Source organism: Gobius niger (assembly GCF_951799975.1).
Source record: "Gobius niger genome assembly, chromosome: 20".
In the NCBI taxonomy this organism is placed as follows: Eukaryota; Metazoa; Chordata; class Actinopteri; order Gobiiformes; family Gobiidae; genus Gobius; species Gobius niger.
The window spans coordinates 25,350,724-25,370,002 of record NC_136871.1 but is presented as its reverse complement, the minus strand read 5'-3'; the positions used below and the strand labels follow the sequence as shown (position 1 = coordinate 25,370,002).

The window sequence follows — 19,279 nt, the reverse complement described above, 5'->3', positions numbered from 1 at the left end:
GAGTGTTAAAGGAACAGGCCACCATTTTTACATAATGAGATATGTTCTTGCCTGAGCTTAGACGAGTTGATGCGTACCTGTCTGGTCTTTGTGCGTGCGCTCAGTCACGCAAAACGACTTTGGCATTTGGCCTCTCATAATGTATTCTTATAGCTCCAAACGGTGGGTGAAGTTGGAAGCTTCCACGCTCTTTCACGGGCACGCACAAAAAAACAGACAGGTACGCATCAACTCGTCTAAGCTCAGGTAAGAACATATCAAAGTGTGGGAGAACTGTGTGCCCTCAGTCTCGCAAAAAGACCAAAGAGGTTGTTAGCATTTGGCTTCTCCCAGTATATTCCTATAGCTCCAAACGGGGTGAAGTTAGAAGCCTCCAAGCTCTTCCACGGGTACACACAAAGACCGGACAGGTACGCATCAACTTGTCAAAGCTCAGGTAAGAACATATCTCAGTATGTAAAGCACTTTGTGTTACAACCTTGTATGAAAAGCGTTTTATAAATAAAGTTTTGATTGATTGATTGATTGATTGATTGATGTAAAAAAAAACAGTGGCCTGATCCTTTAAACCCAAGCAGTTCCACCAAACTAAACAGAACAACAACAACAAAAAGTCAGGAATTGCACCAACAACATCTGACTGCCTAAAATGTTTGTACAGAAAATCCCCAAGCGTTTCTACTTTAAAAAGTCTACATCTTCACTAGACTCTGTCCAATCTCCAGCACTCAAATTGCTTTACATAAAATATAGGGTTAGGAGATATTGTACAGCAGAAGACCATGCAGTCATTTGCTGCAACAGTCGTTTTGTTTGCCTCACTTTTACGTTGTCCAAGTAGCGGGAAATACTGTACCGTTGTTTAGGTGTCTACGTTCCAAAAGCATTAAAGAGGGGGTATTATGCTTTTTTCGATCACACAACACCAGTCTATATCACACTACAATGATGACCAAACCTTCTGTTGGTCTGTTAATGTAGTAAATTAGAATAACTGCCTTGTATAAAATGTCTCTCTCAAAATGGCTGTAGCGAATGTCTTGAAATAGGCCTCTGTCTCTTTAAAGGGGCTGGAAGCAAGTTCGCCATTTTATACTCACTATTGCCACCTCAGGCCATATGTGTAACTGCACCTTCTATATTAAGCTCGTGCATGACGGCAATTCGGGCCGAAGTGACACATTTTTGAGTGACCGTACAGGATTTTAGAGGCAGTTGTGGTGAACAGGTCTGAGCTCATTCTACACATTAGGACATGGCTGGAACTTGTAGGGGAGGAAAATACTTAATTTTAACATTTTTAAACTCCTTATAGTCTCTTTAAGAACCTCTGACCCTTTCCGACACGCCCCCTCCACACGCTGTCTGTGGCATCAGTGGGGAGGGGGTTCTGCTGAGGAGCAGTGGTTGGTTACTCGGCTGGTGACGAAAGCTCGGAGGCGTCTCCAGGAGGTGGGGGCGTTCCTAGGAGGACTCAGGCAAACCTGTCCCTAAAATGGCCGCCATCAGAGTTTTTTACAGATTACTCAAAAATACGTGAATGTGCCAAGGCAACACTTCAGCCATGTTTTTAATGAGGGAATGACTTAATAACATGATGTAAAGCTTGGAAAAAGTCGATTTTGCATAATACCCCCCCTTTAACACACAGGTCCTCATTGGACAAATGTTAGTCAATTTGGCAACATCTTTTTCTGTCTTTCTTTTTTTCCATTCTATTTTCTAAAACAACCAAATGATGTGGGCTACAGTGTAACAAAACAAAACAAAAAAATACGGAAAGATTCCCTAATCCAATCCCCTACACTCACGGCCAGTCTCCCAGTGTCTCGAGACGCCTCCGGTGCGCGTCCTCACATTACCGCTGCTGCTGCTGCCATGTGGTGGAGGGAGAAGAAGTGACTGGACCCATAACCCTTCACTAAAACAGAGCGCACCGATGAAATACGACGCACATTCAAGACTGTGTAGCTGCGCCACGGAACTGGTAATATATGGACACAGGGGACCTGAAACGGACACGCACCAGTGAGGCTTGACTCTCCGCGCTCATGGTCAGTGTAAACTCTGATACATGTGTGCATACGTGTTTGAGATGAACATGGCCAGACCTTTACGCATTGGGGTTGAACATGCTGAAGAGTGTGACTGAAAGTGGAAAGCCCGGTGAAAGTAGGTTAGTTATGTAGTTTGATGAGTTTGGTTGGGCGCGTGCCAAAGCCCCGCCGTTTAGTTAGTCTAATTGAAATGCTTTTTTTTTTTTCCACGGCCAGCCCAGCGCAAATAAACGAGGAGTGGTGATGTGATGGAGGCGAAGGGGGCGTGCGTCAACACACCGACAAGTGGCGCGCGGTCAGGTGCAGGTCCACAGTGCGACTGTTGTGTCTGACATGCAAAGACCAGGCGTGGACTCAAGTCAACAGCAGAGCAGCTTATCAGGTAGGTGGGAGAAGAAGTAGTAGTAGTAGTAGTAGTAGTAGTAGTGGTAGTAATAGTAGTAGTGAGTGGAAGTGTTGATTTTGGGGACAAATGTGGAGCAGTGTGCATGCTGCCTGTTCAGGGGGTGAGAAAGTGCATTGTTTCGTGAGAGGCTGAGACTCGTGGACGTTGCGCAAACTGAGCGGACAGTTGTTGGAGCGAGTGGAGGTTTAAGCCGTGACTCAGCAGATCTGGAGCCCATGGACACGCAACTGAGCTCCTCACGCACGGGTCCGCATTGACATCACGCAGCAGAAGCAGACCGGTGTGTGTGTGTGTGTGTGTTGTTCAGACAGTGAGAGATCGTGATTGCACAGGTGAAAAAGGTGCAACAAAAAAAACGATCGAAAGATTATGTAATTATTACTATTACTATGACGGATAAAACTTACCTGTACTGCATATACTACCTCTGATTGCGAATAGATCTACTATTTATTTTGTTTGACCCAAAGGAAATGGATCTTCTAATGTGTTATTAAGCTTGATGCCACTGAAAAAAAAAAAACAATATATTTTCTAATACAATTAACATTTTATTAGACCAGAAAGTTGGCTCCCAAACAGAATCTACAAATTATGTCATACATTTTTCTTTATATAAATAATCAGTAAGTCATTTTCCAACAGTGCTGTCAACATTTGCTTGAAATCCATGTTTCACTTTCTTTCTTTGTATGATTGCATTATTAGATTATTTATTTTAAAATATTGGTGACTACAATTTTAAATTGAACAAGTGAAAAGGACTGAACACAGAAAGTGATCAGTGATCAGTCATCAGCTTATTCATGTTAAATATAGTAGACCATGACATCATCAATGGTGAGATCACTTGAAAATATCCCTCGTCACTAAAATACCTCAGTCGGCTACAGCCTTTAAAACATAACGTATAGTGGCGCTGTATGAAACATAGTTTTATTATACTGTATTTGAATCTGTGTTAATGTGTAGAAAATGTTTCATGTCTCACCTCAAAGGACGAAACCTGCCGTGTATCCAGTATTCAGCATTGGTGCTCTTGAAATCCTTGAAAAATGCTTCTATTTTATTGTGTCGCTCTGAAGGTCAGAGAGTAGGATCAACAATAGTTGAGTGAGGCCTTTAAGTGCAAAAGCAGTCAGTTCGGTTGAAATGCACTGGGAAAATAAGAAGAATGCATAACTTAAAGCTTGATCCTTAGTTGTTGAAGCTTGTTGTATTACAAGCTTAATCGCAACATGAATGATGGAAATTGGCAAATTTTTGAGGCTGCAATTATTTACTTAATTTACTGTGATTTAATTTGTGGAGACGTGAACCCTAGTGTATAAAACCTTCTAACCATGTGGTTTAGGCTTCTACAAACATTGTACTTCAGCTCATCTTTCAGCCATTTCTCAAATGTTACACCTTTGGCACCTGGTTATAACATATTGCAAACAAAATCTTAATTGAATGAAATAAACTCCATATCTAATTGTGATACTAGTCATAATTATTTCTCTTTTTTTCACCAAACCCTTTAAATGAGCGCGGCGTGAGTGAATGAGTGAACTGGACTCTGGTCTGTTGTTAAAGGCAGGAGTGTCGCTTGATCAAACCTGCTCTGTTGATATGATACGGGTCTTCACGTTGTACTGTATGTGTTTGACCCCGGCTCCAGGAGACACTGACAACCATCTCAAATCATAAATTACTCTTATCATGTGTTTGCTCCCATTTAAAGACATAAAACAAGCACAAATTAATTGTCAGCAAAAGTGTCAAAAACTTCAGCGCAGTCTGGTTTCTGTGGCTGAGAGTGTCATAGGTGTATAGTGTATAGGGAAAAACCGATAAAGTAAAATTAATCAACTTCTAGCTTGAATATCTGATAAGAATAGATACAATTGATTGGATATAATACAAATATAACACTGTGTATGATGATGCTTAAAAGCCCTATTCCTGATTATTTGATTACAAACAATGAAAGAGGAAAAATTAGTTGTGTAGTTAGTTGTGGTCCAAACTCATTCTTAACTTTTGTAACATATTTGTAATATCCCGATTATTCACAGGGATGAGTTTATTGGCACATTTCACGAGTTGCAGAGTCAGTTTTCAGGGTCATTGTCACAGAAATGCTAGAAAAGTGGCCTGAGAGTTCATGGAATTGATACAAATGCTTTAGAATTAGATGGACTGTGTTTTCTCCCCACAAATGTCTGAGTTTACAATAAAGGAGGACAAAACTAAATTTGTTCCAATACAACATTTTTGTTTTATTCCACCACGTCCAGCAGCAGAATACAACACAAAAATGCTAATGATCCGGCCATAATGATTTGGATTATGGACCAAACTAATCTAACTGGACTATGTATACTTGGAATACTTGGTTTTAAGCATTGAAGAATACCATAGCTGTGAGATATAATTTTGTTTCTCATTTTTTGTTCTTTTTCATTTCACCTGGAGGTGAACAGTTCAAACCGTGACTGTAATACACTGATCGTGGGCGGCCGATGACTTTCTGAAGCTCTTTTCTGTCAGCTTTTGTGCGAGTGCACACCACACAGACAGTAAGTTAAATGGAGCATGGCAGACGAAACCACTCAGTTTTTTTCCCTAAGCCCTGTTTTATTTGGTTGGCATTATTTGTTGTTTAGTTTGGGTCGGCACGGCAAAGTTTTGTCGATTCTTCATTGTGCTGTGGTCCGGAGATAGACACACCTGCTGTTTAAGATAGTAAAACATGCTGTTTCTTTACATAAAAGTACAGATGTCCCTTCCTTCTTCCATTATTTGATCAAAAGTGGCAAGTGGTTTTCCAACATATAGAAAATATGCTTGTGATAACAATCAGGTTACAAATAATATTGTGCTACAAAGAGGTCATGCTCAGCCTTTTGAAAGCCACCCCCAAAATGGCTCAGACAAGATCCATATTATACACAAAAGCAAGTACCATTACACTATTCAAATGTTAGAAGCACACTTTGCAGCAGAGGAATAACATGGTAACTATATCTTTCTTTTCTTTTCTTTTTTTATCAAGAAAGTCCTTGGTAATGTATAACATTTAAACCAAGTTAAGGAATGGTGGCTTAGTGGGTAATGGTTTCACAGCTAGAAGATCTCAGGATCAATTTCCGGGCCAAGCAGGGACCTTTCTTGTGCAGGTCTCCTCTGGGAATACCACTACATAGCACTAAAAACATACACAATAGGATTAGGTCAGCACTTCCCTGTAATAAAGTTTCTGAATCTCTTTGGGATTGTTAGATATTATATAAAAAGGTTATTACAATAACTACAATAGACTTATAGATAACCATGGTATTCCAATCCCATTACGTTTTTATTACTGGGCTGTGCAGAAAAGTGCTACAAATAGAAGATGCTGAAACCGCTCACTTGTGCAAGATGTAGTTATTTGGACTCACAGCAATTGTAATATTCACATTGACCTAGCGTCACCTTTAGAAAATATGGCTGGTTTTGAAACACTTGGCCTTTGACACAGAAATGGTTGAGGATGGTAATATTTTGCCTTTCACCTAATTTCTCTTTTGGGAAAATGTGGAAGCTCCTTGTGCGTTTGGTAAAGAGGACGTCACTTTGAGTCATCTGCACTGCGCGTGGTGGTAACACGATCAGCATAACCCCACCACACAACATCCACCGAATAAATGAGTGCATGACACAATACGCCGTGAAAAGCTGAATTACAAACTTGCTCTACAAAAGCATAAATCAGAAGAGAAGAACTGTTGTGGCCCTTGTATAACAGTACACATTGTTTTCTACGCTGTCTTCAAAGTATAACAAGTGTCTGTCAAACTTATTTTAAGCCGTGATGGGAGGTGAGTTGGGGGTAAAAAGGCTTATGGACAATTGCGTGATATTGTGCATTGTTTTCTGGCGCTCCTGCTTAAACCGGCGTATCAATGGCTTGTCTCGCGTGCCCTCTTCCCGTTGGAGAGGCGCTCATTTCCAGTATGCTCTGTCAATGGGCGTCACATGATTGTTGTTGTTATTGTCTCGATACTCCTGCGTTTGAGGAAGCCCACCTCTCCCTTTCCTTCTGCTGCCCCCTGTCAATCCAGGGCACATTTAGAAGATCACAACAAAAAAAAACAACAACTCAAAAACATCTGTAGGGAAATGAGTTCTGTGCAGTTGAACCATTCCTTCAATGGGAGAATGCGGTGCAATGCCCGGCTCCATTGTGTAAGGTTTTGCTTGTCAACGTCATTCAAAACAAATGATTGCGGTTCAACTCAAGTTTTGCCTGAAAAGATGAGCCTCTGCGTTCAGATCCCAACTGGCATACGGAGGAGAATACATTTGTTGAGGGAAATAATGCAGAACACAGGTGGAGGTGAAGAAGAATAGAGGTCGAGGTGGCCATTGGTTTCGCTGCTGCAGTGGTTAAATGTGGGGCACATATAGTCGAAACACACAGAATGGGGTTCAGTTTCCTTGGTTACCAGCCTCGATACTGTTACTAATAATGTACTTCTATCACCGTCACCTTTATCATAGACGCTGCTTGATCTGACATCTGTATATTCCACTCAAAGGGCGAGAGCAGCACTTCTCTTTGGTCCTCATGGCAGGGTGACATTTATGCGGTACTACCCCCTAGTGGCTAGAGGTGATTACAGAAGGACCTCTGAAATAAGGAATTCTATGCAGACTTTACATCTCACATATTCCTTGTAAGAGTAACAACTCTGAGGAGGACATCATATTTTTAACCACGCTGTTTTTTGTTCCCTGGACTTTCCCCTGAGCTTTTGGCTTGTTTCTGGTCATTTTTTTTTCCTTTTTCGGAACATGGTCAGTATGAGGAGCAAGGTGTGCCATCATTACCATGAATAAGGACTATGTGAAGTACTATACGAGGTACGGGCCGCTGTACAGGACAAGCAGCGCGTGAACTCACTGGTAAATTGAGGACATCAAAAGCAGTGCGGGACCACTTTGGTCGGGGTGTTCTTGTTGCTGATGGATATACTACATTCAAAAAATATTATCTGCATATAGAATTATATGTTGAATATGGAACCACTTCTTTGAGACAAATTATCAATCACTGTGTGACTAAGTCAAGGTAACAAGGTGCATAATTCCTGATTAAGTTCAAATGTTCAGAAATAGCCTTTACAGCTGGCTCAAGTGTTCCTCACCACTTCATTGTCACAGACAGAACATAAAACCTAGCATACACAGTGGCCTAATAATAATAATAATAATAATAATAATAATAATAATAATAATAATAATAATAATAATAGTAGTTACAAAAAAAATCTATAATAATATAATAAAATAATAGCTCACTATTGTGTTGATTTAATGTATTTTTTAAATATAAAACAGTCTTAAAGTCTTTTATATTTAAGTTAAGTATTAAAAAATAAAAATCTCAGTTCGTAAATCCGCAATATGCCCTCTCACAATAATTGTGACTTAAAAATGTGAAATTGTGACGTCCCTCGTGGTGGCTTAGGGGCTATTTTGCCTCACAGGTATCCCATGTAGTTACTGCTTGTACAATTTCTGGAATACCATTACTGCTGCTATTATATACAGCGATCATTATTTCCCAAACTGTTTGTATGTTTGACCCTGACATGAGGAACTCTCCTTCCTCTGATCCAGGAGGAGGAAGCTCTTCAGGCCTGAGGGACTAATCACCTGTTAACTACTAATAACCATTTAAACGATTTGTGTCAAAGTTCGTGTCCTCGGAATATAGTGAAGACGGCACATTCCCAAGGAGTAAAGGAGTAGATTTTTTTTTAAAATTCTTTCTCTTTGGTCCTGTGTGTTTTACCTTGATATAAGTCCCATAGCTGCTGTTCTTTAGGGATAGGCGTAAGTAAGTTTTACATAAAGTGGACTTGAAAAAAGTGGCTATTGGGTCTGAATAGCAACTTTATTTATAGTGCTTTACGGACAATTTCCACTCACCCACCTCTTACCCACAAACCCACACTTGTACTGCTATCTTAGTAAGAACACTCATAGACGTATTACCCAGACCCAACCCTGAACCTTAAACCCCTAACCTTAACCTTAATCCTTACCCTAACCTTAGTCTTATCCCAATTCTAACCCTAACCCTAAAACCACATCTTGACCCATCTTCACTGGACCCATTCTCTGCAGTAGTACCATGCAGTAAGCTTGTTTTCAGTTTCATAACTTCCCACAAAAAATCTTGACCAGCCCATTATCTTGCTCCTTTGACTGTTTGTCTCCAGTCTCAATACAGTCCTTTCTTTACTGACACATTATTTTAAATTGTTGATTGTTATTTTATATATATTATTCCCGAAGATCATTTTTCAGCCTCAGTTATGCAGGATATGAATACTATGTGGTTGATAAAAGTACTAACATTTATAATGTCTTATAAAAAAGCACTCATGGCTAGGTTGGAACATAGAATCGCCTTCGTTTACTTTTGTCTTTAGCTTTAGTCTTTTCAGGCGGTTTCACAGCCTTGCAGGCGCTTGTTTAAAACTGCTCCAGCGATAACCGCAGCATGTGAGGTGTGATCACCGGGTAAAACTGAGACTCGCGCATCTGCCTTAAAAAGTATTCAGACGCTCTGTCATCTCGCTAGTGGTTTCTGATGGCCATTGTGCTTTGCTTCTTGCAAGACCTGGCACAGGGGTTTCTCGGCTGTTGAAGGATTTTACTTGAAGAGTGTGTGTGTTGCTTTGGTCCTATTTACACATGGTTTTATTCAGGTAATAAGGGTTGCCAGTAAAAGGCATGCAGCTGACGTCACAGCATGAAAACAGAAGCAGAAAAAAGTCATATTCATTCACGGTTCTATTTAGAGTGAAATATTAGATTTTTTAACAATAATCTATGATGAAGCACTTTAGTGTGTTTGTTATGCGCTTGCCATAAGCTGTTAAAATCATTGCTTCATCTCTTTTTACCTCTAAAGGTTATAATGTAATTGATTTAGCTTTTGATAAATGTATTTATTGTTGTTGACAAAAGACAATACATTTCTATTACAGATTCCGTTTTATTCAAATCTCAGTTTCTCGTGCATGAAATCTAACCCTAAAACCTTTGTGGGTGCGATTAAGAAATGCCAAAACTCCAAAAATTAAGTTAGGTTGTTGGTTTGTTAGGTTTTGACATTTCCCGAATTACATTATGAGTATTAGTGTTCAAAGTGAATCACTAGCTGTGGAGGCAGAAGTGAGTGTGGCCCAGGCTCCTCTGTGGAACTGAACTGAGAAGTGCAACCAGAGGCGCTGTCATGTCTCCTGTCAGTGAAGCAACAGGAAGTCATCCGCGCCGAGCGTCTGCCACCTCACACGCGCACGCACAGCAAAACACCTACGTAAACACACCGGGGGGGGGGGGGAAGAGAGGGGCCAGGAGAAAACCAAGGAGCAGGACACTGTGAGATCAATCATACGTAGGGCTGCTCGATTATTGAAAAAATAATAATCACGATTATTTTTGTCATAATTGAAATCACGATTATTCAAACGATTATTTGTTGCCTTTAAAAAAAATCCATCAAAAAAGTGACAAAAATCCATCAAAAAAAGAAAAAAATCCATCAAAAAAGTGACAAAAATCCATCAAAAAAGTGACAAAAATCCATCAAAAAAGTGACAAAAATCCATCAAAAAAGTGACAAAAATCCATCAAAAAAGTGACAAAAATCCAGCAAAAAAGCGACAAAAATCCAGCAAAAAAGCGACAAAAATCCAGCAAAAAAGTGACAAAAATCCATCAAAAAAGTGACAAAAATCCATCAAAAAAGTGACAAAAATTCAGCAAAAAAGCGACAAAAATCCAGCAAAAAAGTGACAAAAATCCAGCAAAAAAAGTGACAAAAATCCATAAAAAAAATTACAAAAATCCAGCAGAAAAAGACAAAAATCCAGCAAAAATCCAATCCAAAAATAATTAAAAAAAAAATTTGAAAAAAAAAAATTATAATCGATTTTTTGCGATTATGCTAATTTTGTAATCGTTTACTGTTGTAATCGCAATCGTAATCGAATTTTGATTAATTGCACAGCCCTAATCATACGCCTCATTAAAAACACACCTCGAGTCATGTTTTCTTCAGGCATGTTTCTATAATCCTGGATATTCAGTCCGCCTCCCCCTCCCTTGCTCAAAACACCACACTCTGGTATATGCCACATGGAGATTTCCATAAAGCTTACTAACATTTTACCATCTTGACATCTTCATCAAACTTGTTCTGGATCTGACCTCCCGAGCTGAACATCATATTTGCTGGTTCATGCAAGTTCGATTTAATAGTAAGCGTGCCCTCTATGTTTTCTAGAGACACATTATTTGAAGTAATACTACACAAAATACTAAGGCTCAGATGTCTCAGATATCATTCATGCATGCAATCAGTGTAGAATTTGTAAATGTGTGTCAACAGAGAAGAAATGTCGACTTTCTAAACCCACTGTGTGTTCCAATGCTGAGTGTAGTTGCTGGATAGACAGGGAGATGTAGGCAGTCACACCCCTCCCACACATGATGGTAAACTCTCTGTTTCTTCAATTACCACACTCTATTGGGACAAAACCAGAGCTGGAAGAGTTGTCAACAACAAATTTGACTTAAAGCAGAACTAAGTAATTCATGCCCCTAGTGGCCATAAGCGCCACTGCAGGTATCGTAGCATGTTGCGTTTTTTTACTAATTAATTGTCCGTGAGAGTAAATACTACGCTGACAGAAAAGACAAAGGGAGAGAGGGATATTGTACATCCAATTACACAATGGAGATTTTTTTTTTTTCACTCAAACTTGCCTGTAAATACTGTTTAAGTGGCGCTAGCCCGCAGTTAGCTTTGCCCGTTAGCCTGTTAGCTTCTTCTTCGTGATTCTATCAGCGAGGCAGGAAAGTTGCAATTGTGGTTTTCTGGCCTGAGGCATTTACTTCTTCTTCTAAACGGTGTGCTTTTAACACAAGACGTTTTGGGCAGTCACAGCCAAAACGCACAGACAATTGCTGCCAGTTTTTTCCCTGCGCACTGAGGAGATGATATTCTCGGTAGAAGCCCACCCACACCGGTTCAGTCGGCGCTCAAGAATTTAGAGTATTGTGTCTACTCACTGTTGTCTTTTTTTATGTAGACAGACAGATGCTAACCTGGTGCCACTGAGAGAGATGTCTGACTGGAGTCTGCGGTTTGAATACATTCATAATTCATTTTGTCGCGTAAATAATCAATTCTTTACCGAAACATAGCAATCAGACATAGCAGAAATGAGGAAATGACCCCCCGCGCTCCACCCCCACCCACACGCCGACCACATGATGGTTGACTGTCTGAACTTCTGCTGAGCCCAGACTCTGTCAAAGAGAGAGATCAGTGTGAGTCCAGTTCCTGTTTCTGTGGTCATCACTTCCTGAGGAAAAACATGACAACACTGACTCTCCATAGAGCCGTGGACTGACAGGAGGACAGACGGCTACGGGTAAGGCGGCAGGCTCACACGCATTTTATCAGCAGTTATTACCCTGTGCAAATCTAGGTAGCTATTTGCTTTTATTGACTGTGCTGGCTGGGCTGTAGACATTGATTTGAATAGTTTCAATTGCCAAATCGCTGCAATGATTTGGATACAGTGTCCTTTACACACAACGAATTATTACAGCTCAATGGGATCTTTTAAAACCTGCTGAACCGGCAGTTTCATCCGTTGTGAAGATGCTTTGGGATTTGTTACTGAAAGCCTCCTGACTGATGCAGCTGTACATGGCAACATACATGTTCTCTGTAAACGACAGCTATAACACTGTAAGCGCGCATGCGAAAATAGCAGTGGTTGCCTGAGGGGAACTTTTTCGAAGGTGGTGCGTGGTTTAACAAGCCGAGTGTTAGGAACCGCCGCTCTGTGTCTATAGTCGGGTGTGTGGTTTCATGTTGTGGTCAGCGCTTGTCGACTTTCAAACAAGAGGAGCCAAGGTCTAAGATTTGTATGGCTCCCTTGTGTAAAGATTGTGATTGCTGAAAGCTATTGGATGGAAAGTCAAGAACCAAAAGTAAAACATGGGCCAGTGCTAATGAAGAAATTGTTGTTGCAGACTTATCTTTCTTATTTTTTGCAATTGAGAGGACTTTCTGGTCAAAGGGTAAGGTAGTTGGCGATAGGGAGATGCAAAAGACCCTTCCCATTTTGAGCTTGGTTCAAGGTTGTCCAAGTCAGTTTCTCCTTACCTTCACCAAGGATAGTCCTCCAATGAGATTAAGCTGCTTTCTTTCAAGACACTTTTAGGTTAGGCCAAACTGGAGAAAATGTGCTCAGTCCAGGTGGGGGTTAAGAGGTTAATTGTTGTCAAATCAGTTCCAGCCCCAATTGTCCTCGAGTGCATGAGCAATTCGAACTTAAGTTTGACCTGTGGCTGACCTCGCCTTTCGACTGAGCTTTTCCCGAGCTTTGTGACTAAACACTCAAAAAATTTTACAGCAAAAAATGGGTTCCGTCTTACTCAGAGCTCTGCCAACATGAAGGGGATTGTGGTTTCCATCCGCCCACTGTGCCAGGTTTTGAAGTGAGGTGAGTGAAGTCTGTACCTGCTGCTCAGACACGTGGGACGCTTGGTTTTCTTTGGTCAGGGCAGTCCAGACCTCACGGTGACACTCTCTGTTCCACTGTACCCCCACTTCCACTGTCCCACACAGAGCGCAGGCGGAACGAGGAGAGGGGGGGACAGGCCCGCGCTCAGGTGGTGCCGCCGAAACTCCACACAGGGCACAAAGTCGCAATGCAGAGCTGCACTAAATGAAATGGCATTATTTTGGATTATTTTGGCAATATAATGCTTACTGGAAACTTGTGTAATGCAATGTTTCACTGCAGGGTCAAAGCAGGGCCAGTTTCCTGAAGAGTGACTGAGACAGGATGTCAGACACAGAACTTGTTGATTTACTAACTCCTCTTTTTGATCGCGCGATGATTAAGGCCGTCTACGAGGGAGCAGACACTGTACTCTGTGACGACGTTTGGAAAGCGGAATCCGTTCATTTGCACTTTGAGGGAAAAACCTGCTTCTGATCAGTCGCACTGTTTCACCAAGTGACGACAGAAAAGATTGCTCTATAACAGATCTTGCTAGTTCAAAGTAGATTTACTTAAGCACGGTTTTCTGAGGATCTGTTCTTTTTTGAGTAGTATTTTTTTATTGCGAACTTCTTACTTTCTACTCCACTACATTTTTTCAAAGGCTCCAAAGCAAAAAGTATAAAAGTCGCACCATGATTTGTGCCATTTAAAAGATGTCCCGTCAATGTCACTGACTCAAAGTAAGCAAGACGTTTTTTTTCCCAATTGTGAAACTCTGCCAGTAGTAAAATTGGGCATGATCTTATTAGTCACTTCTATTAAATGGATTTGTTCTTTCTACTTTCAACACTTTAAAATGATTTCATTTTCAACAGCAAATACTCTATGTACTTTGACACAAGTAATGAAGTCAAGTGCTTTGACTTAATTGCATAGTTTCTAGCAGAACTAAGAAACTCATGCCCCGAGAGGCCATAAGCGCCACTGCAGGTGTCGTAGCATGTTGCGTTTTTTTACTTATTAATTGTCCGTGAGAGTAAATACTACGCTGACAGAAAAGACAAAGGGAGAGAGGGATATTGTACATCCAATTACACAATGGAGATATTTTTTTTAAATCTCAAACTTGGCAGTAAATACTGTTTAAGTGACGCTAGCCCGCAGTTAGCTTTGCCCCTTAGCCTGTTAGCTTCTTCTTTGTGATTCCTTGAGTGTGTATTGGGGCCTCCAACCCGGAGGGAGCAGAGTTGTGATTGTGATTTTCTGGCCAGGGGGAGATGAAAGACCCCCCAATTATCCCAATAACACTTGTATTCCCTCCAGTGGGACTACGAAAATGATTTGTTAAGGTAAACAAGTTACTTAGTGCTGCTTTAAGTAATAGTTTACGAGACAACTGGATTGTAGGTAAATGATCACCAGCCAACAAGAGAGTTTCTGGTAGAAATTTCATCTAAAGTTAGTGTCACTGTTTCCTTTGGCAAGACACTCATTCAGATCGGTCACTCCGGTCACATTAACCGTAGCAGTTCAACAGACAATGCGTCTGAAAAAAAAAAAACATTGGGCGGTTCTATAGCGGAGAAAGAAGAGTGCATTTGTAAATGAGAAGCTGGTAATTCATTTGTGACTGTAATTACTTTACCAGGACCTCACATACTAACGATAACCTCACATGCCCTGCCTCGTACACGCTCATTATTCACTTGCTGCACGTCTCAACACAAAAACAATAACATGAGCCGCGGTCACGTGCGGAGATTGTAAAGCAGCTTGTTCTTGAGTAATAGCCTGGTTTGACTTAGGCGGAGCAGTTCTCGCCCTACTCAGCGCAGCCATAGTTTTTATCCAAACACAGCAGATAAGACTGTTAATGTGGTGAATGCAGCAGGGCAGGTTTTCTCTTTGTCTCCTGCTGTAAATATACACTCACCCAGCTCTGGTGTTGACTTTCCTCTCGTCTTTGAATGCTTTTTATCATGTGCAGAGTGACTCCCGGCGCGCGGGGAGTGTAGGAGGCTGTAACACCCGCAAAAATCATGATCAAAACATGCTGAACGCACTTTTTAGACTTTTTGTTTTGGCTCAAGCAAAACAGATGTGAAAAAATCTGACAGAGGATCATTTGTCTATTTGGTGATTATTTTTGTTTGACTGCAAGTTCACAGGTCAATCTTGCAGTGCGCCGCATAACAGCTTTTATTTTTAGCACTGCATGTCTGCAATAAAAACTGCAGTAAGTTTCATTTCTGTTTAACTTGACCAGGCAGCAGTGTTGAATGCTAAACTCATGATGTTTTTGTCTTGCATATCAAACTATACCTAGCTCACTGGATCTTATTCCACAAACTGGACGTTTATACTAGCTAAGCCAAGGCATCAAATACTGGGCTTTTTTATCCCTACTGTTACTTCATTATGAAAAAGAAAGACCAGTACAAGTTAGTCTTGCTCAATGCGAAATTTACATTATGATGAGAATTTGTGATAACCAAGCAAATCGTTTCATCATTTGGACACCGGTTAAATCCTGCTCTACAAACCCTGACTGAACCCTTCGGTCAAGATTTAGAAACGTGTCGGAGAACTCACAAATCACTGCAGCGCTGACTACTTTAATCCTGTGACGGTGTCAGAATCAGGTCTCTTCTTCTTTTAGTGTGAAAACATGTTTGGAGCCTGGAGCTGCGCCGTAACTGACAGGATTCATTAGATGGAGCATTTAAAAAGGGATTTAACACTTTTCAACTGTGTGAGGCCCCTTTCTCCCTCTCTCGCTTTCTGTCTTTCTATTTTAGGTTATTTTTGAAAAGGTGAAAGTGTTGTAGTTTTTTTTTGTGCTATTTATTTGATTTTCATGTTATTTATTTATCTATTTTTACATTTCTAAACACTTTATTTTTTTGGTCGTACCTGAATGACATTGTCTATGTGTGGTCTTTGCGCTGTGTCAATTTTAATGGTTGAGCAAAATGGCATGGCTGTTTGTAAAAATGTATTCTATAGGAACAAACCTTGCATCCTTGTGACAATGCTGCACAGTGTTGCTTGTTAAATGTACAGAAGGAGGAAAAAGTGAGCACACCCTTTGGATTTTTTCACATTTCTGCCTAAATTGGTCATAAGATATGGTCTGATCTTTATTAAAATCACAACAATGAGAAAACAGTGTCTGCTTGAACTAATACCACCCAAACAATCACACGTTATCGCATTTTTATTGGCCGTAACATGTAAACATTCACAGGACAGGGGGGAATAAGTGAGTACACCCATATCTCAATAGCTGGTTGACCCTCCTTTGGCAGCAATAACTTCAACCAGATGTTTCCTTTCCCTCCCACTGTAAATACCTGCCCCAATTACGTACGTAAATAAATAGATAGATAAATAACTGAATCCAACTGAGCAAAAATGGCAACAAAGTCAGCTTAAGTGGTCTTGGCTCATGTTGCTGTTGCTGTCTGTGCTGAGTGTGTCGTGCGCATGCTTCTCTGTGTGGGATTACGTTACATTGTGTGCGGCAGTGTTCAGGTTTCCACATGTCAGAGCTTGTGTCCAGGTCAAATGGAGGAGGAGGCTGACAGTTTCTCCATCAGGGCTCAAAGATAAGGGCCAACGGCAAAGAGGCAAGTCCCATAGTCCTGTATTTGCGGCTGCTCATTGCATACAGTGTGATTGTACAGATGGCAAAGACATTAACACCTGGCAGAACCTGAGAGTTTACACATTTAAAACTTGGCAAACTTGTCAGCATGGGGGGGGGGGGCTCTGCTGGCATTTAATGGGAGGATGAACGAAACTACAGAAAGTACAGTGTTTCACTTTTAGCTAATGGCAGGCTAGCGAATAATGATGCTGTAATAAACAAACAGCTTCATACAGATTTATGGACTTAAAGGCCCTATACCTCATTTTTTTCATTTCATACAATGAAAGTAAAACTACATTAAAATGTTGGTTGAGGTACAAACTCATCCTTAATCTTCCTAACATATTTGTACCTTCCCCGTTCTTCACAGGGACAGGGACATAGGTACATTTTACAATTTGCAGGGTCACTTTTTCAGGGTCACTTGCTAGAAAACTATCCTGCAAGTTCAGGAAACTGATGCAATGTTTATAATTAGATCTACCGTGTTTTCCCCACAAATGTCAGAGATTACAATATACTAAAGGAGAGCAAAGCAAATGTCATTCTATAACTAGAAAAAAAAACCTCAGGCTCCTTTGAAAATGTGGACTGTCCCGGGTTGTATCCATTATGCAATAAAATGCAGAAAGACCAAAACAAAAAACTTTGAGTTGCCCAAGAAGAAATGACTTCAGTGAACAAGACACGTGATTTTTATTTTTATTTTTTAAGTAGATTTTGCTTCAAACAATAGTAACTGCTGCTGTTTTGCTTCTTCTACTTCACTGACCCCCAAAACGACTTATTGTTAACAAACTTACACCAAGCTACACAAACAGCTAAACGCGCTTTATTAATTGAAACGCATGACCTTTATTTCTCAAAGTGGGGATTGGTACCTGTACTTCATGCCAAGCGGGACACTAGTTTTTATTTAGTCAGCCTATTTTTAAAACATCTCCTGGCCTGTAGCCAACAAACAGAACAAACCACCTCAGATATAAATAGCACTTCCAGGTAATAGGAAGTGAAGCCTAAGAACACATTGCCAAGCATATTTGCGCCTCTGTCCAATGTCTTAAAAACAATGTTGTCCTTAACGTGAATTTTAAGTGGGTCCCCTCTGATTTGCCACCACATTCCACAACAAGGAGAGGAAACGCAGGTAATTGAGCGAAGCGGATGTTTGTTGCGGGCCCGGGCGAGTAATTGGGGGACATTTTTAGACCTTCGGCTGTGCCATGCGGGCGTTGCTATTTTAGCCTCTCATTGTGGCATGATTCATTTTGTTTCTTTGAAGCGGGTTTTCCTAATCAGGGGTGGATGAGGGGAAGATGTATTGTCAGAAAGCGTGTTATCGCAGGCCTGAGCTGACACTTTGCATTTTTTGTGAAGTCGCATTTCTTGGGTCAGGCAGCGGTCACAAATGTACACATACGAAGACTTCCCCCTTTTGAGGAGCATAACCCAGAAATAGCACTTCGCTCTGCGCAAAGAAGAAACGGATCATTTTACGTGTGATTGCCAGATCTGCTCGGTCAAATTCAAGGTATTGATTTGGCTTTACAGAACAACGTCGTATCCTATAGGCATGTGACTGAAGTGAACTGTTCTATCTCTACAATTCAACAATAGTTCACCTCACCTGCCTCTCGCCGTGTGTTGTTTGACCATAAAAGGATTTGACACAGCCTTGTATGAGCCAATTGTGTTGCACTGATTTGTGGGGTTATGGTGCGGCCTGAAGTGACCTGAGACGACTGTACTTTGACCGTTTTTGACTGATAACTCTTCTCCAATGTGTAACTCGAAAGGCTTGAAACAGCATTTACGTTTATGCATATCACAGATTAATCGACAATATGCCATTGGGTGATAGCTCCCTAACCGAGAAGCAGGGCGGCATGTGAGAGCCGACTGGCATCTCTTATATTACCAAATTACATTAGATCATTGGTGAGAAATAGAATAAAAGGTAATTTGGGACGTCTGACTAATTTTGCCCCCAAAAAATCAAACTAATTAAGGGGAGACACTACAGGCAAAACTCAAGTTTTTCAGTTTTCAGGGTTTTTTTGGGCCAAATTGGTCTCTGAACATACAAGCTTTCACCTGGAAACAGAAAATATGCCTAATCTTTACAATAACATGTTTAAATATTGCGCTGATTCAATGTTCCCCCATAGACTTATATGGGACAATGCAATTTCAAGGGCCTTTTTCTCAAAACACATTTTTCTGTCATTGTGGCGACACTATGTCCACGTCAGTCGGACCTAAAGACTTCACATTTTCCAGCCTTGGACTGAACAATATTTGGAAGATTTTTTCAGAGGGATTTTTTATTATCTAATCCCTAGCCCCATTTATTGAGTTTTGAATGTCAAGAAATAGGGCGAAAATTATTTTTTTACAATTTTTTCCACTAAAAAACAGCTTATTTTAAAACTAAACAAGAAATCCAAAATCCCCTCTGAAAACGTCTTGGCAACTCATTCATCAATAAAATGAAATTTGAATGTAGCTCTATCCATTATTCAGATTTCGTCGCCGAAAAGATGGGAGATTTGGGGCATTTTTAGGCATAAAACACCTTGTTCTTATATGA

At 40.6% G+C, this 19,279-nt stretch overlaps 1 protein-coding gene across 1 annotated transcript in view; it reads left to right on the top strand.

Annotated features, from left to right (window-relative positions):
- Nucleotides 1–2,286: 2,286 nt before the first annotated feature.
- Nucleotides 2,287–19,279, top strand: part of pparg (peroxisome proliferator-activated receptor gamma) — a 29,351-nt gene continuing 12,358 nt past the window's right edge. Inside the window, exon 1 of the mRNA XM_079578702.1 lies at nt 2,287–2,439. Within this exon, the coding sequence (XP_079434828.1) occupies nt 2,391–2,439 (49 nt within the window). The 5' untranslated portion in view covers nt 2,287–2,390. The remainder of the gene's footprint in view (nt 2,440–19,279) is intronic.